Source organism: Salmo trutta, chromosome 36 (assembly GCF_901001165.1).
Source record: "Salmo trutta chromosome 36, fSalTru1.1, whole genome shotgun sequence".
Taxonomy (NCBI): Eukaryota; Metazoa; Chordata; class Actinopteri; order Salmoniformes; family Salmonidae; genus Salmo; species Salmo trutta.
The window spans coordinates 14,715,486-14,742,288 of record NC_042992.1 but is presented as its reverse complement, the minus strand read 5'-3'; the positions used below and the strand labels follow the sequence as shown (position 1 = coordinate 14,742,288).

The 26,803-nt window shown below is 44.5% G+C and overlaps 3 protein-coding genes across 3 annotated transcripts; all 3 read left to right on the top strand.

The window, feature by feature from the left end:
• The first annotated feature begins 5,285 nt into the window (after positions 1-5,285).
• LOC115175418 (tektin-2-like) lies at positions 5,286-7,800 on the top strand. The gene is made up of 7 exons (XM_029734648.1): positions 5,286-5,290; positions 5,559-5,727; positions 5,974-6,099; positions 6,578-6,762; positions 7,096-7,239; positions 7,394-7,508; positions 7,732-7,800. The coding sequence occupies exons 1-7, from the start codon at positions 5,286-5,288 to the stop codon at positions 7,798-7,800; spliced, it is 813 nt and encodes a 270-aa protein (XP_029590508.1).
• Positions 7,801-9,898: 2,098 nt separating this feature from the next.
• Positions 9,899-12,010, top strand: stmnd1 (stathmin domain containing 1). Its single transcript, XM_029734647.1, has 6 exons — positions 9,899-10,120; positions 10,451-10,589; positions 10,696-10,826; positions 11,191-11,322; positions 11,605-11,812; positions 11,997-12,010. The coding sequence occupies exons 1-6, from the start codon at positions 10,052-10,054 to the stop codon at positions 12,008-12,010; spliced, it is 693 nt and encodes a 230-aa protein (XP_029590507.1). The 5' UTR covers positions 9,899-10,051.
• Positions 12,011-17,147: 5,137 nt separating this feature from the next.
• Positions 17,148-26,089, top strand: LOC115175502 (RNA-binding protein 24). Its single transcript, XM_029734772.1, has 4 exons — positions 17,148-17,577; positions 18,468-18,591; positions 19,042-19,096; positions 25,145-26,089. The coding sequence occupies exons 1-4, from the start codon at positions 17,410-17,412 to the stop codon at positions 25,494-25,496; spliced, it is 699 nt and encodes a 232-aa protein (XP_029590632.1). The 5' UTR covers positions 17,148-17,409; the 3' UTR covers positions 25,497-26,089.
• Positions 26,090-26,803: the final 714 nt, after the last annotated feature.

Here is a 26,803-nt window from a genome sequence, read left to right as displayed (position 1 = left end):
CTGATCCAACTTTGATGTAATGTCCTTAAAACAAGTCAAAATGAGGCTCAGTAGTGTGTGTGGCCTCCACGTGCCTGTATGACCTCCCTACAACTCCTGGGCATGCTCCTGATGAGGTGGCGGATGGTCTCCTGAGGGATCTCCTCCCAGACCTGGACTAAAGCATCCGCCAACTCCTGGACAGTCTGTGGTGCAACGTGGTGTTGGTGGATGGAGCGAGACATGATGTCCCAGATGTGCTCAATTGGATTCAGGTCTGAGGAACGGGCGGGCCAGTCCATAGCATCAATGCCTCCCTCTTGCAGGAACTGCTGACACACTCCAGCCACATGAGGTCTAGCAATGTCTTGCATTAGGAGGAACCCAGGGCCAACCGCACCAGCATATGGCCTCACAAGGGGTTTGAGGATCTCATCTCTCGGTACCTAATGGCAGTCAGGCTACCTCTGGCGAGCACATGGAGGGCTGCGCGGCCCCCCAAAGAAATGCTACCCCACACCATGACTGACCCACCGCCAAACCGGTCATGCTGGAGGATGTTGCAGGCAGCAGAACGTTCTCCACGGCGTCTCCAGACTCTGTCACGTCTGTCACATGTGCTCAGTGTGAACCTGCTTTCATCTGTGAAGAGCACAGGGCGCCAGTGGCGAATTTGCCAATCTTGGTGTTCTCTGGCAAATGCCAAACGTCCTGCACGGTGTTGGGCTGTAAGCACAACCCCCACCTGTGGACGTCGGGCCCTCATACCACCCTCATGGAGTCTGTTTCTGACCGTTTGAGCAGACACATGCACATTTGTGGCCTGCTGGAGGTCATTTTGCAGGGCTCTGGCAGTGCTTCTCCTGCTCCTCCTTGCAGAAAGGCGGAGGTAGCGGTCTTGCTGCTGGGTTGTTGCCCTCCTACGGCCTCCTCCACATCTCCTGATGTACTGGCCTGTCTCCTGGTAGCCCCTCCATGCTCTGGACACTACGCTGACAGATACAGCAAACCTTCTTGCCACAGCTTGCATTGATGTGCCATCCTGGATGAGCTGCACTACCTGAGCCACTTGTGTGGGTTGTAGACTCCGTCTCATGCTACCACTAGAGTGAAAGCACCGCCAGCATTCAAAAGTGACCAAAACATCAGCCAGGAAGCATAGGAACTGAGAAGTGGTCTGTGGTCCCCTCCTGCAGAACCACTCCTTTATTGGGGGTGTCTTGCTAATTGCCTATAAGTTCCACCTGTTGTCTATTCCATTTGCACAACAGCATGTGAAATGTATTGTCAATCAGTGTTGCTTCCCAAGTGGACAGTTTGATTTCACAGGAGTGTGATTGACTTGGAGTTACATTGTGTTGTTTAAGTGTTCCCTTTATTTTTTTGAGCAGTGTATATATATATATATAATAATGACTAACACTGTCATTAATGTAAGGAAAGAAAAGGTGTATATATATATATATATATATATGCACAATACCTTTTCTTTCCTTACATTAATGACAGTGTTAGTCATTATTAACAATGGTAAATCTAAAGCATGAAAACAGTTCTCATGGGCACACAAATTCTCAATAACCTAGGTCTATGCCATTGCAAAATCAATTGCTTCTAACTGAGAGTCAACTATATATATGTTAATAATGACTAACACTGTCATTAATGTAAGGAAAGAAAGGTATTGTGCATATATATATATATATATATATATACTTACTGTAATTAAACTTATGTAGTTGACTCTTTCAGTTAGAAGCAATGGATTTTGCAATGGCATATACCTAGGTTATTGAGAATTTGTGTGCCCATGAGAACTGTTTTCACGGCGCGACATATATACACTTACAGTACATTTTACGAGATATCCAGGATTCCTACAGGGTTTAAGTTCAGTGTTCTAATTCAATTGTTAAATACTTAATGACTAACACTCATAAATGTAAGGAAAGAAAGGTATTGTTTTATGACACGATCTGTGAAGACTCCAAGCATATTTTACTGTTTACGATGCCTTTATCAATGAATTCTCTCTTTCTAAATGGTGATTGTGTGATGACAGGATATGACGGCTAGTCTTTATCTCAAAAGCGCTTTCAAGACAACTGGAAACTCTGAGTGGCAAACAAGGTCAAATCATAACGTCAGTGATCTTCAGTTCGCGAAGTCCGAGTTCTAGAAAGATGTCAGTTTCCAACTTGGATTTTCCCAGTCTGAGCTAATTTATATCTGAGTTCTCAGTTGTCTTGAATGCAGCATAAGCAGCTTTATCGGATGCCTGCGTGTGTTCATGTGCAGTGCTTTACTGAAATAGGTGCCAGTACTCATTTTGGGTGCAGAAGCTCCACAATACTTTTGACCTAATATTTTATAAGAGTAACAGGAGCTCAAGCAGTAGAACATTTGAAGTACCCAGCTCCGGTGAGCTCCTGCCCAAGTCGAGCACTGTTCATGTGTGTAAAATTGGCTCGGCTGAGAGGGTAGGCTACCGGCAGTGTTGTAGGCATAGTGGTTTACTCCGTTTTTTCCCTACCACACTAGGCTACCGGAAGGCCTATTTGAATTTCATGGTAATACACATGGTAGCCTAGTCTAGTAAATTGATCTTGTGTAAAAGAAATACACTACGTGGCCAAAAGTATGTGGACACTTGCTCATCGAACAAAAGGGAATTAATATGGAGTTGGTCTCTCCTTTGCTACTATAACAGCCTCCACTCTTCTAGGAAGGCTTTCCACTAGATGTTGGAACATTGCTGTGGGGACTTGCTTCCCCTCAGCCACTAGAGTATTAGTGAGGTCAGGCACTGATGTTGGGCGATTAGGCCTGGCTCGCAGTCGGCGTTCCAATTCATCCCAGCTGTATTTGATGGGATTGAGGTCAGGGCTCAGTACAGGCCAATCAAGTTCTTCAACACAGACCGACAAACCATTTCTGTATGGACCTCGCTTTGTGCACGGGAGCATTGTCATGCTGAACAGGAAAGGGCCTTCCCCAGAGCCAATTTGGAACTCGGTAGTGAGTGTTGCAACCGAGGACAAACAATTTTTAACCGCTTCAGCACTCGGCGGTCCCGTTCTGTGAGCTTGTGTGGGCTACCACTACGCTGTGAGCTTGTGTGGCCTATCACTTTGTGGCTGAGCCATTGTTGCTCCTAGACTTTCCACATCACAATAACAGCACTTACAGTTGAACGGGGCAGCTCTCGCATGGCAGAAATTTTATGAACTTACTTGTTGGAAAGGTGGTATCCTATGACAGTGCCACGTTGAAAGTCACTGAGCTCTTCAGTACGGCCATTCTAATACCAATGTTTGTCTATGGAGATTGCATGGCTGTGTGCTCGATTTTTATACACCTGTCATTAACGGTGTGGTTAAAATAGCCGCATCCACGAATATGAAGGAGGATGCGTAGTATACATAGGCTAACTGTGAACAAAAACGTTGCATATTTTCAGTTGCCCTGTTGGCAGTAGTGACGTGTGTGAGCGCTGTCCCTGGTGGCGCCACACACAAGACTAATGTACCTCCTCAGAATGGGGCAGATGATTTTGCCATCCTTGGATTTCAGTTTGTGGCTCTGGTAGATCTCTGCCGTTTCTCTGTTCTGCTTCACCGGAGTTCAGGCTCCGGCTTGTGTTGTCTGAAATCCTGCTTGCAGAGGTCAGGCTCTCAGTCACAATTAGAGTTCAGACGAAACCGGTGTTGCGCGACCGTTCTGGTGGTCCTCCGGCACGTGCCCCTTCAGCTGTGTAATGGTGGTCTCCGTCTGACTGGCGACATCACACAGTTGATACAGCAACCTTCCCAATTTCATGTAGAGTACCACAGTTTGAGTCATAATACCCATAAAGCTAGCGGTTAAATAAGGAAATGGTTCCAATCGTTTCCCACTGTGGTGGAAAACGTACCCAATTGTCATACTTGACTAATTGTAAAGATACCTTAATAGAAAATGACTCAAGTGAAAGTCACCCAGTAAAATACTGCTTGAGGAAAAGTCTAAAAATATTTGGTTTTAAATATATTAAAGTATCAAAAGTATAAGTACAAATCATTTAATATTCCTTATATTAAGCAAACCAGATGGTGCCATTTTCTTGTCTTTTTAATTTATGGAATGCCAGGGGCACACTCCAACAATGAGACATTATTTACAAACGAAGCATGTGTGTTTAGTGAGTCCGCCAAATCAGAGGGTGTAGGGATGACCAGGCATTTTCTCTTGATAATTGTGTGGAAAGGATCCTTTTCCTGTCCTGCTAAGCATTCAAAATGTAACAAGTAATTTTAGGTGTCAGGGAGTAAAAAGCAAATTATTTTCTTTAGAAATATAGTAAAGTAAAAGTTCACAAAAATATAAATAGTGAAGTACAGATACACCCCCCCCCCCCCCCCCAATGACTTAAGTAGTACTTTAAAGTATTTTTACTTAAGTACTTTACACCACTGGTTTCCCATAGGGGATTTTAGAAACACTTCAAATTAAGGCTGTGTTTCATGTAGGCTTATCTTGGTGTGAAGTTTTGATCATGTGTACATCTCTGTTTTTGGTAGGTATTAACACATGTAAAATACTCAATCTGATTTAGTGGGTCCCTTTTGTCTCATGAATGCATTGTTTTCAAGTTTGTATTAATCCAATATTTAGCCTAATTGTTGCTTTTACAGAGTACTATACTGCCCTACCAAACAAAAAAGCAGTAACTGCTAATTTGGTCGAAAATTAGTTAACATCATTTTTGTTACATTAAATACATGCTTAATCATGTGGACAAGTGTCCTGCCTCTAATGTGTTTTGGAGAAAATGTGGGTCATGTTAGCCGTAACTGCATAAAGTTACTGTGAAACCAATTTTTCTCAGTTCCACATTATGAGCAATTACTGCCTTTTTGCTTGGTAGAGGAGTATAATGGGCATGGTTATAGTCTGTGAGATTTTAACATAAACGTTGTGTGCTAAATGCCTCAACTCTACATTGCTGACCGAATTCCTGATTATTACTGCAAATATGTAAATATGTTAACAACATGGCAGTGTGCTCAATAGGGCCCTGAAAGGGTTAACGGGTTTAAACGTTAAAGGTCAATGGGTGTCTTCTTGATGTTGTTTTGAATTCTGCTTTAAACATTCTACAAGATGTTTACTGTGATGTCAGAAATGGAAGAATTCCGACTGAGGGTTCCAAGTGATTCTGAAGAGTTCCGAAGTTTGACACATTTCACTTTTGTCTTCGCTAACAAGCTACTCAACTTTCAAGCTCTTTGCTTTATACCTATAATTTTCATCATTTTAAATTAATAATGTGGTAAGTGATTTATTTTAGTTGTTTGATGTATTCTCTTGTTAGTAAAGGCTACTTATCACTTTAGGCACTGACTGTGAAATCTCAGATGGAAAATAAGGTATTATTTCACTCTAGTGGAAATTTTGAAGCCAGTCTTGGTCCAAATCACACAAAAAATACAGAAAACTGCTTAAAACTGAAACCTTTTACAAGTCAATAATTGTCTATTTGTCCGAATATGAAAAATGCAAGATATTATATACTCTATTAATTCTTCCCTGTTTTGTAGGAGATCTACAGGCATGAAATCAAGTTTTCTGAAGCCTTGCCCCAGGTACACCCAACCAGATTGGTCCTTCAACAGCAATCTGGTCACCAATAGGTCTGAGCTGCAGAGGGCCTTAGCCTATCAGATCAACCAGGATCTTCACTGCGGACGTGGAGATGCTACCACTCAGGTAACACATTGTGGCACATTGTGTCCTCCAGCTATTTTAGAGGAACCATACTGCTCTCTTTTCAGTGTATAGGGATAAACCCTTGCACACCTCACAATCTGGGGGTGAAATCTCAGGTCTGAGGGTTGTGCTGACAAAACATCAGATCCAGTCTATATTATGCTTGAAACGATGCCAAACTAGCAATATATCATGAAATTCATTGACTCTACTGGAATGCAATGTCCTCTCCTCCCCCTGGCTTAGATCTGCTGGGCCACCTGGAGCAAGAAGAACCACCTGGCCTACCGCGTAGAGGAGCTAGGGCACTGGCAGAGCCAATCAGCTGACAGCATCACAAGAGTAGACCAGGAGATGGATGCCTTAGTGAAGGTAGAGTGGATTCAGGGTGTATGCAGGGCCAGGGAGAACAGTTGGGACACTCGAGGCACACTGCACTGCCCTTGATACCTTTAGAACAGATGGTTTACACAGGCAGCCCAATTCTGATATTTTTTTCCACTAATTGGTCTTTTGACCAATAACATCAGATTGTTTCACATCAGATCTTTTTCAGAGCTGATCTGATTGGTCAAAAGACCAATTAGAGAAAAAAAGATCAGAATTGGTCTGCCTGTCTAAACACAGGCATTAGAGATGCAACCAACATCTGAGAATGTTCAGATTTCAATGTGTTGTGTAGAACCAGGTGATTGGTGATCATGTAGAATAGGGAATCTGGTCCACATATACTACATTCCCATGACTCGGGACATTCTAAATGTTGCTGCTCACCCTCCATGACTGTAAATGACCCTCTCTTGTCATGTGTGTTATTTAAACTGATTTCATGGGTGTTGGGTGTTTCCAGGTGAAGGCGATCGCTGAGCGCTGTCTGCAGGAGAAGGTCCTGTACAGGCAGGCGCTGAGGGAGTGTGTAGTTCTCCGAGACGGCCTGATGGTGGCGGAGCTGGTCCATGATGACGTGGATGCTGAGCTGAAGCGGGAGGTGGAGCTGGCTGAGGAGATCATCCACCTGGTCCTGGACAACCTCCGGTCAGAGACTGGCCCTGTATTCCCTATTTAGTACACTACTTTTGACCAGGGCCCATAGGCTGCTGTTGTGATGAGTCTTGGATAGTAAAACGCACCGATGCTTGGCTCGTTTTTGTGCAAGTATTCCAATGACATGAATGAATTAGTTGCAGATTGTAAAGTCTTTATCTCAACTGTTTCAAATCAGTTCCATAGGCATACCTAGATTGCTATCTATTGCTGCGTTTTTTTGCCAAATTATTGGCTGCCTGTGTAAACGTAGCCATTGTGTCTGCAAATTGTTCACCTGATCTGACTGTATATGAATGCATTATATCCTCACTCTACCTGTAGCTCTTTGAAGGACGTGCTTACCCAGATGATGTCCAACCACAGGAACAAGGGACAAGCTGTGAAGCTCAACGAACACTCTCTGACCTTTGACCTCCAGTCACCCAACCTGGGCTACAAGTACCAGCCTTGCCACATCGTCAAGGGGTGAATCAATCAATCAATCAATCAATGAGTGTGAACATCTGTCCACCGGGTCATATTGTCCTACCTAAAACGTTTTAGTTTAGTTGGAGATGAAAAGCCGGAAAGTTTCACTACTTTAGCGATTGATTAACCCTCTCTCCATCCTCTTTCCCAGAACACTGACCTATGGTCAGTGGGTTGCTTACTGCAAAAGACTGAAGCAGACAGCAGAGAAACTGGTCCTGGACTGCTCTTACTTCCATGGGAATCTGCAGTATACCCTCTCCAAGGTATAGTACAGGCTGGAACATAGTTTTGTATGCTCCTCCTTATGTTGACTGTATGTACAGTAACTGCATTCAACAACGCTATATCAGTGTCTTATTTGGCAAGAGATTGACAGAAAGACTGGCACAGACTCTGCTTATGTTTGGCAAGCATATGTCTATCTGATAAATGTCTGTGTCATTCCTGTATGTCTGACTCTCTGTGTGTATCCTGTTGGTGGTGTAGCTGATGAAGGCTCTGGAGACCCAGCGCTGTGACACTGACTTCGGCCTGAGGAAGAGGCTGAAGAGCTGAGCGCCTCCAGGGATGCCCTAGAGAGGAAGAAACAGAAGGTTAGTGTTCAGCTGTCCTGGTCCTAGCCATGTTGCTCATTCATCTGCCATGCAGTTGCGACCTGCCTTGTGATCTCTTGGCATTTCTGACAATATTCACACTGTTGTGGAACGTTGTGTACGCCTAACAGAGACCTAAAGAGTTCTACATAAGAATTATGCAAAACACACTGTAGAAAATGATAGTCATAGTTTATCAATGTAAACAATTCACAACTGTCATTGTGCTTAGTGAATAGTGATACTAATGAGATAAATTGACTGCCCTGTAACTGACCTTTTAACCTGTCCCCAGGTGAAGGAGACAGTGGTGGACCTGGTCAAGGAGATGCAGAAGGTGGAGAGACAGATCATGAGCTCTGGCTGTGAGCAGCAGCTGGCCCACACCCGACTGGACGTCCTGGCCCAGAGGGCCAACTACGAGCTCTGCATGGACCAGGTCTGTCTGTCTGTCTATCTATGTGTCTGTCTGTCACCTGCCTTCTCTCATCCTATAACAGTTTCATGTTCACAATACAATGTTAATTGTTTGTTGTCACTATGTATGTGTAGCGGCCCTTAACCCAGTGCTACCCCTCCAGACCCACATTGCTCTTCTGCAGGAGACCAAGAACCTGAGGAAGAACACCTTTGGCCTGCAGAAGAAACTCCTCTCTCAGTGAGTTATCCCTCACAGTAGTGAAGAAGACAAATGAATCTGCTAAAACACACCTTCTCTGGAACTAACAGTGTGAACATATGACACCTAACTGTTCTATGACAGCAACACCACACACACCTCAATATTGCCTCCTTGTGGTTATGGGTATGAAAGACATTAGGAAAATGTTTTGTCTTGGAAAAAAGTTATCTTAACTATATCGACAACATAACATATTTAAATGCTTGATAACTGGGTATTGTCTATCTGTAACCTGATATACAGGAACACCCTGGAGACCATGAACCTGTTCACCCTGGGGGACAGCCTGGAGACCATGAAGCTGTTCACCCTGGGGGACAGCCTGGAGACCATGAACCTGTTCACCCTGGGGGACAGCCTGGAGACCATGAACCTGTTCACCCTGGGGGACAGCCTGGAGACCATGAACCTGTTCACCCTGGGGGACAGCCTGGAGACCATGAACCTGTTCACCCTGTGGGACAGCCTGGAGACCATGAACCTGTTCACCCTGGGGGACAGCCTGGAGACCATGAACCTGTTCACCCTGGGGGACAGCCTGGAGACCATGAAGCTGTTCACCCTGGGGGACAGCCTGGAGACCATGAAGCTGTTCACCCTGGGGGACAGCCTGGAGACCATGAACCTGTTCACCCTGGGGGACAGCCTGGAGACCATGAAGCTGTTCACCCTGGGGGACAGCCTGGAGACCATGAACCTGTTCACCCTGGGGGACAGCCTGGAGACCATGAACCTGTTCACCCTGGGGGACAGCCTGGAGACCATGAACCTGTTCACCCTGGGGGACAGCCTGGAGACCATGAAGCTGTTCACCCTGGGGGACAGCCTGGAGGCCATGAACCTGTTCACCCTGGGGGACAGCCTGGAGGCTAAGACCCGGGCTCTGGACATCAACAGGAGGTGCCAGGAGGTCCGTCAGAGTCTCCTGCCCCTGCGTGGAACCACCGCGTTCACCGCCAACACTTCAGCACAGGAACCCCTGGCCCTGCTCTCTCCTCTCAGCTCCTCCAGCTCCTTTGGGAATTAGAATGTTGCCACCTGTCTCTCTGGGCATGGCTGAAGTCACTGATGCAAGCTATATTATATCTATGTTGTGTGTTACACCAATAACAGAGCATATATTACATATTTTTATTTTATGAAAGTATTTTTTCTTGTGTGAATGCTTTCAATTTCAAGTCAAGAGATTGGGTTGGAGCCAAAACCGGCTTGCACAGGGGCACTACAAGCCTAAAAGCATTTGGAATGGGACTTATTTGGAGGACAATTGATTGAGTGTTGTTTTGCGGTCACCCGGACACCTACTGCCTGTCCAGGGGGTGTCACCTCTTTAACCAGGTCAGATTTATTGTAGCAACGGCCCATGGTAACGCAGCGAGTCCATGGCGACATGGGTCGCGCTATCTTGGAAAGTGTGAAGGAATGCGACTGATTGAGAGGTTCCTTTTGCGTTAATATCCCGCGAAATGCTCTATTAATGGTATATCAAAAAGAAAACCTCTAGCCGACCACTGTTCTCTTCAAAGTAAATATGGGATGCAGCAGCTCCAGGTTCACGGGGGTCGAGCCCGTGAGATCAAGCGAGTTGGACGGAGGAGAGGTACGCTGCCTGCAGTTCCTAATTTCCATTCCTATTTAAAAACTGTAATCACAATGTTATGAACATGTGTAATACAGAAGGCAAAGTGGAAGACTTGGAATGGAATGGCACACATCCGGCGTGATACGCGTCAGAGCGATTTTCCTCTCAATTGATTCCCTTCTTTGATTTGCGGGGGGCCTACCGATAGCCTAGTGGCAGTCTTTCTTTTTAGTCAAACTATTTGGCTACTTGATCTAGAAATAAATATGATACACTTTGTATTATTGCACCTGTCAAAACTCCTAAGACACTATGCATTTGAGTTTGACGTTGTAATTCTCCCAACAGGATGACACAGTGAGTAAACAAGGCTGTAGGGGCGACTCTGCAGTGTCAAAGTTAACCACAGACAGTGGAGTGGTCCTGGACACTGGTGAGGTCCCCACCTTACTGGGGGCTGTACCCAGGAAACTATCACCACTGGCAGGTAAGAGGTGTGTGTGGGGTGGGGGGGTGGGGGGGGGGGGGTGAGAGAGCATGTGTATCTTGTACTTGTCAGAGACCTCCTATTTGTGTGTGTGTCTCCCACTCAGCCCATATTCCTGGCCTGGCCCAGGAGAGTGGTGAGAGACCCAAGTCCAGTGACATCCTGGAACAGCTTCTGAGCCAAGGCATCATCGCCCAGCCCAGGGAGAGGGCCAGCGGTGAGGCATACAACATCATGGTGGGTACCGCTCAGGTCTACTGGTGGGGCAGAGCAAAGTGTAGCTTCATGTAGTCTCAGCCTATGGTGGTGTCAGAATCAGGTGAGAGGAGGAGTTCCATAATCTCTTGTCATCATAAGACTGGGGCCTGGTTGGATAGTCTTTACATTAGTTTCCTGGTTATTTATAAAACTGCTGTCATCTTATGGAAGTGAGTGCATAACTGATTGACTATATCAATATGCCAATGACAGTCACTCTGTATTGAAGAGATTATATTTTAGAGTTATTTACACAGTAACTACAGTATATGAGTGTTTACCTAATATGTGTTGTTGGAGTGTGTATTAACTCATGGTCTAATCGCTGTGTGTATATGGTCAGATTGATGACAGAGAGACACCCAAACGCAGGCCTCCCCCTCACCTGGAGTCTCTGAAGGGCAAGAGGGACCCGTCTGTCACCAGCCAAGTGGACATGGAGGAGAGGATGAGACAGGCAGAGGAGGAACGGAAGGTGAGGATTATGAAATCATGAAAAAGATGAATGTTAGGTGAGGGGAATAAGGGAAAACTGGGTTTAGGAGGTTAAATGGGGACCAACTTTAACTATATCTGCCTTGAATATGACTTGTGTATCTTGAATATGACCTGTGTGTGTATCTTGAATATGACCTGTGTGTGTATCTTGAATATGACCTGTGTGTGTATCTTGAATATGACCTGTGTGTGTATCTTGAATATGACCTGTGTGTGTGTATCTTGAATATGTATTTGTTTTCTCTCTCATCTCAACAAGGAGGAGCTGAACGTGAACCTGAGGCCTAAGTCAGCTGGTGTCCATGACCCAGAAGCTGCATCAACATCCGGCGAGGGGAACGTAGTCAGCCCCGTGGAGATCCTCCACGCCCCTGATGCCCCTGAGACCCCACCCAGCCCAAGAGGGATCCAGCAAGAGCCACTGGATCCAGACCCAACTCAGACTCAAGGAGGAGGGGATGGAGGGAGTGGAGGGGTCAGGGAGGGTGGGGGAGAGGGAGTCAGAAGTGGGCTCAGTGGGCAGCTTCTCTCAGCCTCTCTTGAGATGGAGAATGACTCCACATTTCAACAGACTGAGCAAGCTGAGGAGCAATTCTAGCACCTAGCTGGGAGCACCTTATCTGTCTATTGGAGCCCAGTGTGTCTGAGAAGGGAAGGATGGATGAAAGGAGAGAGGGAGGGAGAGGATAGAGAGATGGTGCAGGGGGAATTAGAGGAAGAGTGAGCAGGTGGGGGAGAGAGGGATCAGTGATGTCTATTTGTGTTTTTGTATACAAAAGAGCCGAGTGTATGTGCATACAGTCTGTTTCTAAGACTTGTTTGATGTGGTATAAAGAGAAGAGATCTCTGAGGGTTTACTTTACGATGCAAAATCACATTGTATAAAGGTGGGCAATATTATTATTTGAAATTGAAATCATGAAGATATTTATTTTCCATTAATTTAAAAAAGGTCAAGGGATCCCCCCTGTTTTGTGTGTTGCAATGTTGGATGTTGAGTTGAAAGCTGTTTTAGACACAAGATGGCGGTGTTTCCATAGAATTAAATTACTTCTTCAGCACTGTTCATTATAGTTCACTTGCAGAAAGTCTTTCGTGTCATTATCATATGTAAGAGTATCTTGGTGTTTTCACTATAGTGTCTAAAAAGTAGGTTTTATTACTTTAATGTTAATTTGGGGACAAGCACTAGGAATTATTGTAAGCTTCGGTGTGGTGGTGTATTGCATCGGATGGTCGGACATTCATTGTATCTGTCCCTAATGTAAATAAGCAATTGAAATGAGAGAGAGTCAAGAACCCGACACCCTTAGCACACAGGGGGACAAACACCTACCTGGAGGTGACAGCATTCCCTCCCCCATATGCCCCCCTAGACACAACTACGTCAACATAACCAACAAAAATGGGTCACAACTCCTGCAGCTCTGTCGAACGCTGGGTATGTACATAGTCAATGGTAGGCTTTGAGGGGACTCCTACGGTAGGTACACCTATAGCTCATATCTTGGCAGTAGTACTGTAGACTACTTTATCACTGACCTCAACCCAGAGTCTCTTAGAGCATTCACAGCCTGTCCTCTGACACCACTATCAGATCACAGCAAAATCACACTACTTGAACAGTTATGCTCAATCATGAGGCATCAAAGCCAAAGGAACTGAATAATATTAAGAAATGCTATAGATGGCCTCCTGAGTGGCGCAGTGGTCTAAGGCACTGCATCGTAGTGTTAGCTGTGCTACTATAGATTCTGGGTTCAAGTCCAGGCTCTGTCGCAGCCGACCGCGACCTGGAGACCCATGGGGCGGCGCACAATTGGCAGTGCACACTGACATGGTTGCCAGGTGTACGGTGTTTCCTCTGACACATTCGTATGGCTGGCTTCAGGGTTAAGCGGGCATTGTGTCAAATAAGCAGTGCGGCTTTGTTGGGTTGTGTTTCGGAGGACGCACGGCTCTCGACCTTCGCCTCTCCCGAGTCCATACGGGAGTTGTAGCGATGAGACAAGACTGTAACTACCAATTGGATACCACAAAATTGGGTAGAGAAAGGGGTAAACATTTTTTTTAAATGCTATAGATAGTGTGGAAAATAGTGTGGAAATCTACCAAAAAACAATTAGGCAACAAATTCAATCCCTTCTAGACAATTTCCTGGACTAAAGGTTTCACTGTAATAGTGAAAGTGTAAACTTGGCAGTAGAAAACCTAAACAGTATATTTCACCTCTCAGCTTCCCTATCAATTTAAAACATTTCAAGCAGATAACCTAAGAAAATGAACAACAATGACAAATGGTTTGATGAAGAATGCATAAACCAAAGAAAGAAATTGAGAAACCTATCCAATCAAAAACATAGAGACCCAGAAAACCTGAGTCTACGCCTTCACTATGGTGAATCACTAAAACAATACAGAAATACAACATGGAAAAAGAAGGAACAGCACATCAGAAATCAGCTCAATGTAATTTAAGAATCCATAGAATCAAACAACTTCTGGGAAAATTGCATAACTCTAAACAAACAACACAGTTATCTATCCAAAATGGAGATGTATAGATAAACCACGTATCCAATCTCTTTGGATATATAACAAATATACATGATCAAATACAAATCTTAGAATCAACTATTAAAGACTACCAGAACCCACTGGATTCTCCAATTACATTGAATGAATACAGGACAAAATACAAACCCTCCAACCCAAAAGGGCCTGTGGGGTTGATGGTATTATAAAATATACAGAACACAAATTCCAATTGGCTTTACTTAAACTCTTTAACATCATCCTCAGCTCTGGCATCTTCCCCAATATTTGGAACCAAGGACTGATCACCAATTTGACCCCAATAACTATCGGGGGATATGCGTCAACAGCAACCTTGGGAAAATCCTCTGCATTATCATTAACAGCAGACTCGTATATTTCCTCAGTGAAAACAATGTACTGAGGAAATGTAAAGTAGGCAATTTTACCAAATTAACATACCCTGCACACCCTAATTGACAAACAAATAAACCAAAACAAAGGCGAAGTTTCTCATGCTTTGTTGGTTTCAAAAAAGCTTTTGACTCATTTTCGCATACGGGTCTGCTAAACAAATTGATGGAAAGGGGTGTTGGGGGAAAAACATACAACATTATAAAATCCATGTACACAAACAAGTGTATGGTTAAAATTGGCAAAAATGTTTTATCTTTCCACAGGGCCTGGGGGTGAGGCAGGGATGCAGTTTAAGCCCCACATTCTTCAACAAATATATCAACGAATTGGTAAGGGCACTAGAACAGCCTGCAGCACCCGGCCTCACCCTACTAGAATCTGAAGTCAAATGTCTACTGTTTGCTGATGATCTGGTGCTTCTGTCCCCAACCAAGGAGGGCCTACAGCAGCACCTAGATCTTCTGCACACTAAGCCCTTGCGACCTTAGTTTGACTGTTCCCAAATGACCCATTGCCTTTTGGGTGTTATATGGTTGACAGGTTTGCTGTGTTTTTCAACTGGTGAAAAACCTAGTCTCAGTTCCCAAAATTACAAGGTCTGATCACATGTCAGGTTAAGTATTACTTTTACATTTTCTAAACATGACCATCCTAACGCTCCCTTGTTTAAGCAAGTTGGAAGCCCATCCTGATAGTCAAGGATGGTGAACTTGAAGTGGAATGCTGAATGGAATTTGTAATGGAATTCCACAATTTTTTATTTAGTTAGTTACATACTCACATAGCATTCATTGCGTTAAAGGATATCTCTATACTACAGTATATAGGCTATGCATTTAATTTAACAGGGCCCATTTGGCACACTCACAATGTTATAGCCTACAAATGTATGCTATAGCCTATAAATTTATGCTATAGGCCTATACACATCAAAGATATGCACATAAGGGATTTAAGGATAACCACTGAGGAGGATTTACCAGAGACCCTGTAGCTACGTTTTGTTAGCCAAAATGTAAGGGGATTCTGATTAGTCAGCATGCTGCACGCGAACGGAGACAACAAGAGGACGCAACTCGATGGTCTCTTCATTGTGTGGCCGCTGAAACCCGAAACGGACCACTATGCGGCGGCTCCGCTCCGGGCTGTAATTTAAAGGGCGCGTGGGCACGCATGAATAAAATAGTATCTGATCCACCGAGATACAGAAAAGTCGCTCTATCAGGTTGCGGCCGGGAATAGTGACCGAGGAGAGGGCTATGGCATTTTTTTGGTACAGAAGAGCCCAGTGGCAATTCACGCTATTGCATTCAGGTGATGGAGGAGATGACAATTATGACAGCTAGCCAGCCACATCAAATTTGAAACTCATAAGATTACTGTAGGCTACAAGCAACCAGGCACATACCAGTATTAGGGCCTATGTAGGCCGCGTGTCTCCATGGCTGACTTAGTCCATAGAGGTGGAACCATATGAAGGATTTAGACAATAGTTCCGTATCAGATTTCTCAGTATAAAATTACAGACCAGTTGTCTGGAAAAAAGGAGGGAGAATCATAATTTTCCACATTCAATCATGAAAGACAAAAGTCAACAGTTTTACAAAGTTTACAAAGTCTTATCGTTGTTATTAGGCCTATTTTAGTTATCACAGGCACTACAACACCCACAAGTGGACATTCATCTGACCTCAAGACACTGCTGTACTAAAATATACAATTTAACCTATTATTTGTATGATGTATATAATCACAAGCATAAGTAGGCTATTTGAAAAATAACCTGAAGATATGATATTGAATGGACGGATTCTGCACGGGGCGGGTGCCCAATTGCCCTGGCCGCGTATTTACGCACGTACCGCTCTTCCCTTACATTTACATTTTAGTCATTTAGCAGACGCTCTTATCCAGAGCGACTTACAGTAGTGAATGCATACATTTCATACAATTTCATACATTTTTTTCCTGTGCTGGCCCCCCGTGGGAATCGAACCCACAACCCTGGTGTTGCAAACACCATGCTCTACCAACTGAGCTACAGGGAAGGCTTAATGTCCTTCATGTCCACCTAAACAGGTTATCATAAATTCCATCATCACCCGGCTGAACTCACTCCTAAACGCGTGTTAAAACAGTTCATTCATCAGTGGCCCCCTGTGAGACATTAGGGGCCCAGAAAACTAAACATTTATGTCCCTACCCATTGTGCATAATTCTCTTAGCAGCATCGCGTGTATGATAGTCCAAAATATAATCTAACACGCTACTGCATTATTCTACAATGAAACTTGAGGCCCAGAGATTACACCTGTCTGCATTGGTCATGCTGAACTGCTGCTGCCACTGAAACACGTGCGTCCCTGGGCTGGCCACTGTCTGTCTCCTCTCTGTGCGTAATGGACCTTCCCGACCCGACCACCTGCTGCCAGGTATCCCTTGGGACAGGAAGAGAACCAAGACCTTCATTTTTTAAGTTATATCTTCATGGAGTATAATGGGGTCTTGTGTGTGACACTGTGGGTAATTAAGTAGCCGAAACATTGCCGTGAGCACTAGTCTATACAATTGATGTAAGAACAGATTATTTTAGGGTTATGAAAAACCGAATGACCATAACTTTCCTGGTAGTTTAACATGTGGTAGGTAATATGGTCTATCCTTCATCACCACTAAGCAGGCATGGATCTTTAATTGTGCGCGCTTCCCAGCTGTTTGCTGGAGCGTGTAGGGGAGCATGTGGGCGGGCAGCAATGCACGCGCAGCACCGCCCTCGGGCTTGGAACTGGGTGGAGTTATGGGAAGCACTTTTAGGAATGGGTCCGAAACATATTTAGTTAGTCACGACAGTTACGAAGAAGAGTTGCAAACACCTGCCGATCTCTTGGACAATCCGCTCCATATCTCTTTTAAGTGTCGAAACATAATCTACCTCGAATCTTGATTTTTGTCGAGTTTGTGTTATTTCCCTGAAGCCTCTCCAGTGGTAAATGTCTTATTGTTCGTTTTTATAGCAATACTAATAAATAACGTAACTAGCTGATAAGGCAACATTGCACTATATTTTTGATTGTTTGTGTTTATACTATTTTGCACTAAAATATTGGTGAAGATGCACACCACGCAGAAGGACACGACCTACACGAAGGTTTTTGTCGGGGGTCTTCCATACCACACCACGGATTCCAGTCTCAGGAAATATTTTGAAGTGTTTGGAGAAATTGAAGAAGCAGTCGTGATTACCGACCGACAGACCGGCAAGTCCAGGGGGTATGGATTCGTAAGTATCAATATAGTATTTATTCTTCATAACTTACTTACACAAAGTGCAAGTGAGACAGTGCAATTGTCTGTCTAAGGCCTGCATTATTTCAAATGGCAGTAAATCACATGTCATCGTTAAAGTGGGTGTTGGTTATGCTACTGTAGGCCTATTTCATCATATTTGAAGTTTTTCATTAGTTGGCTTGGGTTTTCAGCTTGAAGGGTTCTATCGTTGAAAACAACCGATAGGCGCACACGCGCACTGTTCCGCGCTGACATGTTCAGAAGATGATGAGCAGAACCGCATGTCTATGAACATTAATAAGAGACAGATGGGCTACTATAAAACTGTTTTACTGTCATGATACCTCCCTCCTTGCAGCCATTTAGTTTTAAGCACATTTATGGGAAATATTAGCCTGTAGTATTTGATGAGTTGAGAGGTTTTCCTCGGGCTATTTGAAAAATACCCGACTACAGCACCAACAACTCTTACATAGTCATTACTCTCAAATAGCATACTTATAGTCACAAGTAAACTTGTCCTCAGAGAAAAACAATGTACTGACAACAATTATTTTGAAAGGATGAGTATCTATGGCCAGAGATGGCGTTATATCTAGCTTCTGCTCTGGAAAACAAGGAAATAACTCACCAGGATCTTAGAGCCTACCTAGGACCAAAGATCTCAACTTGCTATAAGTAGCGGTGGTTATCTTTATTTTCAAAACATTGACTGACAGTCAGGTTGTGTGTGATATCCATATTTTCTCTAATATTTGCCTCCCTTTAGCTAATGAATATGAACATTGGTGAGTCTTTATCGTACATGTTTACCAACCCCTCACACTTCTTCTTCACCACGTCTTACCTGTGCTCTCTCCCCCTCTCTGTGTGTCCCTGCAGGTGACGATGGCGGACCGCTCGGCTGCAGACAGGGCCTGTAAAGATCCGAACCCCATCATCGACGGCAGGAAAGCCAACGTCAACCTGGCGTACTTGGGGGCCAAGCCACGGGTGATGCAGCCAGGTAAACAAACATACCTATAGGTGAAGTATTCTTAACTCAGTAGGAAGCAACAGTACCTGTTCTGTATGGTAATGTTCTGAAAACATTGAGGCTGTTTGTTCTATAGAACATGCCCCAGGTCTCATCTTATTTTTATTTCCATATCCACATTTTTTCCTTACAAATCATGCCTGGTGCAGAATACTTTCATGATGATCCCAAGGGTTATTAATCATTCTGTCACATAAATATGTAAAATTAATGCGTTCAATACATGATTCAGGATGTCCCGATGTGTCTAGAATGAACTAAATGGTTGCATCCCAAATGGCACCCTATTCCCTATATAGTGCACTACTATGGGCCCTGGTCAAAAGTAGTGCATAAAAAGGCAATAGGGTGCCATTTGGGACTCAAAGATGACATGAATAAGATCATTAATTAATTTGACCATACCTCATCTCCATCCAGGTTTCACTTTTGGTGTTCCACAAATCCATCCTGCCTTTATCCAAAGGCCTTATGGGTAAGTACTGATGCTTCTTTGTGTGTGTTGAGGGGATGGTTGGGTGTTGATGAGTATACTTTACAAATGACCTCATCAGTGAAAACCTATATGAAACCTCACTAGAGTTACCTCACTGAATCTGTTATTTATAATATATTAGCAGTGATGTCCCTCATTTGGCGAAAGTCTAGCATTGTTAGACATGTTCATACAATGACATGTATGTTTATATAATCTGTTTATGTAATTGTTTTGTGCTTAGTCCTATTTTTCTCCATACTTACATGATTACAGTGCATGATAATTATGTTGAGGGGGAAAAAAACTGTTTCACAAGTCCTCTTTCTTTTTATCACTGACTACAAAGTTGACCACCATATCAGTGTAAGGTTTGTGTGAGTGAAAGAGAAAGTGTGTGTTTATAGTGTGTGTGTGTGTGTGTGTGTGTGTGTGTGTGTTATGCGTTGAGTACAACTAATGGAAAGTTAGAGCCTCAATGACTCAGTGTTATCTATCTCTCTCTGGTCCGACAGGCTCGATACAGGTTAACATAACTGGTGGTTTCGGGATTAGTTCTGTGGCCATGTCACAGATCAGACCAGGGAATTACCTGTAATTTCAAACGCACACAAACAAGCTCAAATGGTGATTATAGATGCATGTACGTTGGTTTTAATTTTGGTTTTGAGTTTTAATTTATTTAGAATAGCAATTAGAGCTTTGTGTGCTTTTTTTTTTTTTTACTGTTATGAAGTGGTGTTCATAGCTAAACCGTGTGCTGTCTATTTAATGACCCAAAAAAGCTGGTTGGATGATATTTGGGGTGTTCTTTTCCGTTTTTGTGGAAGAGTGTTGACTTTGCCAGGGGGAGCAAAGTCTTAAAAAAAATTTTTTTTTATTTTATTTGATGCTTTTGTGTTGTAGCTTGTGGTTGACTTTTTCTTTGGTAACATTATGTTCTATGTGTTGTTGGATGTGTTGTTGGCGTGTGGGACGGTGTTCTGTGTGCTTTTTGATTATCCCCCTGTCACCCCTACTCCAAACCAAACCCACCAAAACCATCAACAGCTCACAGCTCATTGCAAGACATTTCTAGGACCTTCTTGGTGTTATTAATTCTCTTGCATTAACACCTAACCTCTCAAACTCACCCAGGATTGAGTATTTCCCAGGAATTGCATATTCTCTCTCTCTCTCTTTTTCTCAAGCCACCAAGGGCATTTTCCGCATGGTCTTTCTCTTCTAACTCTCATCTCTTATTTTCTCTCCCTCTCTCATCTATCTATCCGTATATGGTATACTTCATACTTCAGGGCCGACTCTCAGGAGAGCTGCTGTTTCTCATTGAGATGATAAAGAGAGAACAGTGAGAGGTCCATGACTAGACTGTAAATTGACAATAGTCACTAACCTTACCCCTTACAGGACACTGGTGACAGATGAGGGAAAGTCATCCAAGGCTAGTAGTTTAGTTGAAGCAGACCACCTACTAACGTGTGTTTCTGTTACTGTGTGCATATGTCTGACCATACTATTGTATGTGTGTGCATACGTGTTCGCTTGTGTGTGTCCTTTCGTGTGTAGTCCAGTCCAGTGGTAGAGCAGCGCACCAGAGTCTCTACTATGACACAAACAAATGTCTGGATGCCACAGCCTCTGAACAAGCTTTCATCACATGGGCATGCGGCGTTAAGGAAAACAAGCTTCTCCATTGTGCCTCACAAAGGCTGGAGTGCTGACGCTGCAGTCGCATGAAGCCTGCACTGGTAGCGGGGTGGGGGGCTGGGCAGGGGGTCTGGGGCTCGCTCCGTCATGATGGGATGGGACACTCTTTAAAAACAGCAGGCCCAACTCATGGAGGCTGGAGGCCCCAGGGAGGTTTAAAGGGCCACAGACACATCCAGACAGTGCCACCTATGTGCCACCTGTGCTTTCCAACACATGTAGAAGGCCCAAGGCTGCAGACAAAGGATTTGTCCCAAATGGCACCCTATTCCCTGTATAGATCAATACTAGGGCCCTGATGAAAAAAAGTGCAATCTATATAAGGAAAAGGATGCCATTGGGACGCAGACATAGATGGGCACAGCTGTGGGAGGGTAGCAACCAGCTCCATGGCTATCACACCACTAGGTATGAGTCTCACCAATGATATGATCCCAACACATGTAGGAGGCTTGATAGATAGGTATAAAGCAGAGGAGGCTGGTGGGAGGAGCTATAGGAGGACGGGCTCATTGTAATGGCTGGGATGGTATGAATGGAACGGTATCAAACATATGGAAATCTAGTTTGACTCTGTTCCATTGATTCCATTCCAGCCATTACAATGAGCCCATCCTTCTATAGCTTCTCCCACCAGCCTCCTCTGATGGGTACTAGGTAAATGGCAGTACGTACAGGTCTGGGATCAGGCTACTGTTTGAGGCTGTAGCAACCAGATCCATTGTTATTATTATAGCACCATGTCGCCCCTCTACGCTTCTCACATTTATCTGTAGCATGACTGGCTGTTCCTCAGCTCCTAATGCAACAGAATCCCAATGGTTGTAATGTGTCGGAGAACAACAGGTGTGTACTCCTAAACCCTGCCACCCCTCCACTCTTCCCCCTCTCTGGTCGAAGATGTCACCCATCTGACATGTGATTGAAACAGACCTTTATTTAGCCTTGAACTTTACCGACCGCAACGTTCCAGACAGAAAGATAATATATTTACACAGAGCATTGAGAGACACAGTAACCCTAGTATTTTTAACCTTGCTTGTGTCTCTAGGGAAACGAGGGCACTTAGATGGGAGTCAGAGGGTAGCCAGTGCTTCCCATGAGCAACACCGTTACGGAAGTGAATCCAGGCAGATGAGTGTATTTGGTGTGTGTGTGTTTTGTTTGTTAGGTGACACAGCATTTACCTAGAAGAAAAAGAAACGCACACCTATTAAGGCGAGGTGCTGGCTAGCGGAGTAGAAAACTTGAAAATAAGGGAGAGCCGCACACTCTAGGAGCTCAGATGCAAAAATGTTAATATCCAACGTTTCAACAGCCAAGCTGTCTTCATCAGGGACAATATTTACCAACATATAAGAGGTTTATGCTGTTGGAGATGGAGAAACAGGTTGTAGTAGTCTAATGTTGAATGAAATTATGAAGGGGAGAAGGACAAGATAGAGGAAGTGAATAAAGGTAGGGTGAGATATGAGCCCAGATGAGTTCTAGGGGTGGGAACACACCACAGTAAGTCATATGTAGGATGACAGGCAAGCAGAAAATAGCTGGGCCCAGCATTCAGCCTCTCCTGTCAATCATACATGAGGCCAGGCAACAAAGAGCATGTCTGAGACCAGATCCACATTACAGGAATGTCGTCATGACTACTTATGGAAACCGTACTTGTGTAGGACTTATTGGCACTTTGCTATATATTTATGGAAAAATAACATTGGGATGAAACTCTTGGGCAGTGATTGCTTCAAACAGTCTAATGCAGGCTAACAATCATGGACCATTTTAACGTCTCTGTCTTCTTCATACTTTGGATGCATCCCAAATGATACCCAATCCCCTGTAAAGTGCACTACTGTTTACCAGATCCCTATGGGCCGGTGGAAAGGGAATAGCGTGCCATTTAGGATGCAACCTTTATTTCCAACAACAGCAGGTTTCTTGGGCTCCTGAGTGATGCACCGGTCTAAGGCACTGCATCTCAGGGCTAGAGGCATCACTACAGGCCCTGGTTCGATTCCAGGCTCTATCACAACCAGCCGTAATTGGGAGTCCCACAGGCGACGCACAATTAGCCCAGCGTCGTCCAGGTTAGGGTTTGGCCAGGATAGGCTGTCATTTTAAATAAGAATTTGTTCTTAACTGACTTGCCTAGTTAAATAAAATACTAATAAAATATAATTCACCATCATTTAAACATACCACTTTAATGCTGTCATTTCATTCTCTACAATTGCAAATATAGTGCTATTAAAAAGCAACTTTGTTGTGTGTTGTAACACTGCATAACATATTTTATATGTGGTGTGAAAGAGCTTCTCTTTGTGCCGGTTTTCCCCATACTGTAAGAAATAATAGTTTTTCCGAAAAGAGAGAAACAGCATTTCAAAATACCTGTTTGATCCAACTTTTGACACCATGCTTCCATCCTGAATGGTACCTTATTGCCTGTATAGTGCACTGCTTTTGACCCTGTGGGGATGCATCCCATATCTTAATATAGCTAGTAATGGGGAGGCACAACAATGGTCAACTTTGACATGTGTTTTTCGGTGGACACTGCATTTTGTTGTTTCGTTGTGAAACCAACCTTTGCATGCCTGTGTGTGTGTGTTTGAGAGTTTTTCTTTGTAGTGGCCCGTGTGTGTGTGTGTGTGTGTGTGTGTGTGTGTGTGTGTGTGTGTGTGTGTACACGTTTGTTATGTCTGTGTACATCCTGTGTGTGTGTTGCGTTTTGTTGTGCATTGTCCAGCCTGTGTGTGTGTGTCTCCACCGTGTATTGTGACTGTAACACTGTGCTGAGACAGCAGCGTGCCAGCAGGCCAGGCCGAGGCATCTGCCAAGAATGTGATGTCATAGGAGCGCCCCTGACCCCTGAGTGATAGAGCTGCACTTGATCTTTTATTTTTCTTTCTTTTAATGTATCTATTCTTTCATTTTTGTTTCCTTCAGTGAGTGGTTGTGTTTGTGCTGTGTTGGTTATCCATGTGGACCGTTTTGAATTTTTTTGTCTTTGACGTCTGTGCTTGTAGAATTGCTGTTGTTTTTTCCTGTTTCCTCGTTGGGGCCAGTGTTTTGAGATGTGATTGGTTGGATAGTGGAGTGCTGACATTAGGGTTGCCACGATAGATCTTGTCTTTGGTTTCTCCAATCCAGATTCCAAACTGTATGACTGTACAAAAGATTCCTCTCTCCATCTTGTTTCTTATTGGCTTGATTGATGTCAGTATTTATTTGGTCCGATCAATTGTTAGGTTGTTTCTCAAGAGATTTTATTGACCTGTTGACAACATCATCACACCATGCACATCATTCCAGACCATTACAAATCCACACCAGACCATAACTCATTGAAACCCAACACTGACAAATGGTGGTAAGTCAATATAAAAGTGATTGTCAATCATTGTCATAACACTGATTAGGTTACTCAGTCTTTTCTTACTGAATCATAAACTTGACTCCAATTAACACCAGTTTAGTATTTTTGAGGAATGTCATTTGTGATTTCCCTATCAAGGTCAACGACTTGGGTTTCCTCCAGCAAAACAATAGTTTAACTTTCCCAAACGACCATCATCACGCTTGCAGATAGTGCTAGAGAGCCTAGTGAGCTGAGCCTCACGGCCGGGATATGTCATGAAGGGCTGAATGTGCTCATTGTTCCTGATTGCTTATTTAATGAAAAGGTCCCTCTGAGTGCAGCTAGCCTAGCGCCCGGCCCGGGGCCCTTTGTCTAAGCACAGAGGGGGAAACAGCCAGCAGTGTCCTTTTTGAAAACTGTCCAGCTGTCAAAGTGGCAGTGACATTTTCACAATGCCCCCCTCATCTCATGTCCTCTCTTCCTCCCAGCGCTGCCTGTGAGCCTCCCTCCCTCCCTCCCTCCCTTCCTCTGTTCCCTATCCCCTCCCAACTAGGACTGGCACCAGGGCCAAATCCACATGTGACCAAGCACACACAAACCAAGTTCTCTCTTCTCGCCATCTCTGGATTACCTCTCCATGACGGCATCAATGGGTCACTGAAAACCCAAAATGTCTTCCTATCCCTTATCAGAGGACAAAACCCCTCTGAGCTTTGAACACCTCTCACCAACCCATTTTTTATCCCACAGAGAGATCTCTATTTTGGCAACCCTATATCTCTAATAGCTACTTGCAGGCATCTCCGTGGTGTTATTGACTGGTGTATTGATGTGTTGGGGGGCGCTTGGCCGCAGTGTGGTTGGGTTGGTTGCGTTTGGTTCTGCTGTCAAACTTGGCGTTTGCTGCTGTCTGTCAGTGGCTGTGTAAGGCCAGGTCTGTGATCTCTACCTCTAACTCCCTGTCTGTTTCTGTCCTGTAGGATCCCTGCTCACTATGTGTACCCTCAGGCCTTCATGCAGCCAAGCACCATGGTCATTCCCCATGCCATGCAGCCCAGCGCAGCCTCTGCCTCCACCGGCTCCTCACCGTACATCGACTACACTGGAGTCGCCTACGCACAGTATTCCGCCGCCGTGGCCGCTAGCGCTGCTGCAGCCTACGAGCAGTATCCCTACGCCGCCTCCCCTGTGGCGGCCGGGTACATAACTGCGGCCGGTTACGGCTATGTTCAGCAGCCCCTGGCTACGGCCGCACCGGGGTCAGCCGTCGCTGCAGCCGCAGCTTTCGGTCAGTACCAGCCTCAGCAGCTGCAAGCTGACCGCATGCAATAGCAGCCACTGCAGCCATTGGACACGAGGGGATGGGAGGCCCACGGCTGATTGGCTGTGCAGAGAGAAGGAGGAGGAGGAGGAAGAGAGAGGGGCCGTGTTGTTAAGTGACGGAGTCGTTAAGATGGTGGTGGTGAGGTGGGAGATCCATACAGTAGCTTTCCAACTTGCTGTGCTTAAACCCCCCCCCCCCCCCCAAAAAAAAATATGAGTAAACATGACCAATTCACAGAACAAAATAAGGTGGATTTATCCTTATGATTATTATTGTTGTTATTAATATAATTATTACTATTATTATAATTGTAGTAGAGTATTTATTTATAGAAGAGAAATGCAACGACTAAGCTTGGTGTAAAATATTACCTTATGTTCCATTGCTGTCATTAACATAGAGAGCGTTCTCTTTACGGGACACTTACGTGTTCTGAAGCCCTTATAACATATATTTATTATCACATTTCCAGGACTCTTGTCGTTCTGTCTTTTCAAGTGCATTGAAGTAAATGTTGTGATAATCAGGGAAATGGACCAGTTTCCAGTGTGTTAGTAAAGACAACCTCTGCCTGTCAGAGAGTAGCTGAAATGACTGTGGAGAAAAGGTGAAAAAGAGTCGTGTCACGCGATACGAACTACCTTTTAATCTTCCTGATGCTGATTGTCCCTTTTTTGACTCTGTATCTTGATCTCTTGACCTATGCAAAGCAAACAGTTCACCAGAAGACAAAAAAGCTGCAGGAATAACCAAAAATGCCATCTACTCATCAACTCTTCAAAGGGCATCACAAACAATATGAAGGCAACTCCGAAAGAAAGGTTTTCAGACAATGAGAATCACCAAATCAGTTACTCTCAAACACATACATTACGCACACACACACAGTTGTGTACATAGTGGTAAAGGACAAAGGGCTCAGTCGTGTTCCCCTCTGGCTCTGTGCAATGGGATCTAGTCAGAGTGAAAGAGAGGGAGGGAGGGAGGGAGGGAGCAGCTGCGGGTGGGGAGGGGGGTGGGACAGTTAGCCCAGCGCCACACAGATGGATCACTCTGGAAAGAACGCATCACTTGTGCTTATTTGTTGAGCTGTCACATTTTAATCCCTGGGCCCATTTGGGAACTGGACCCTCTGGCCTGCCTGTCTGTCTGCCTGGCCTTGTCAGCATTTCCACCTCTGTCCGCTGTCCTAGAGCTGGCCGGCTGGGCTGGTGTCAGGTACATACACTGCCCTCCTATCCTAACCCTGACCAACCCCCCCAGGCCTGGTCCTGTAACCACTCCTCACAGCCTCACCAACCCCCTGACCCTTGCC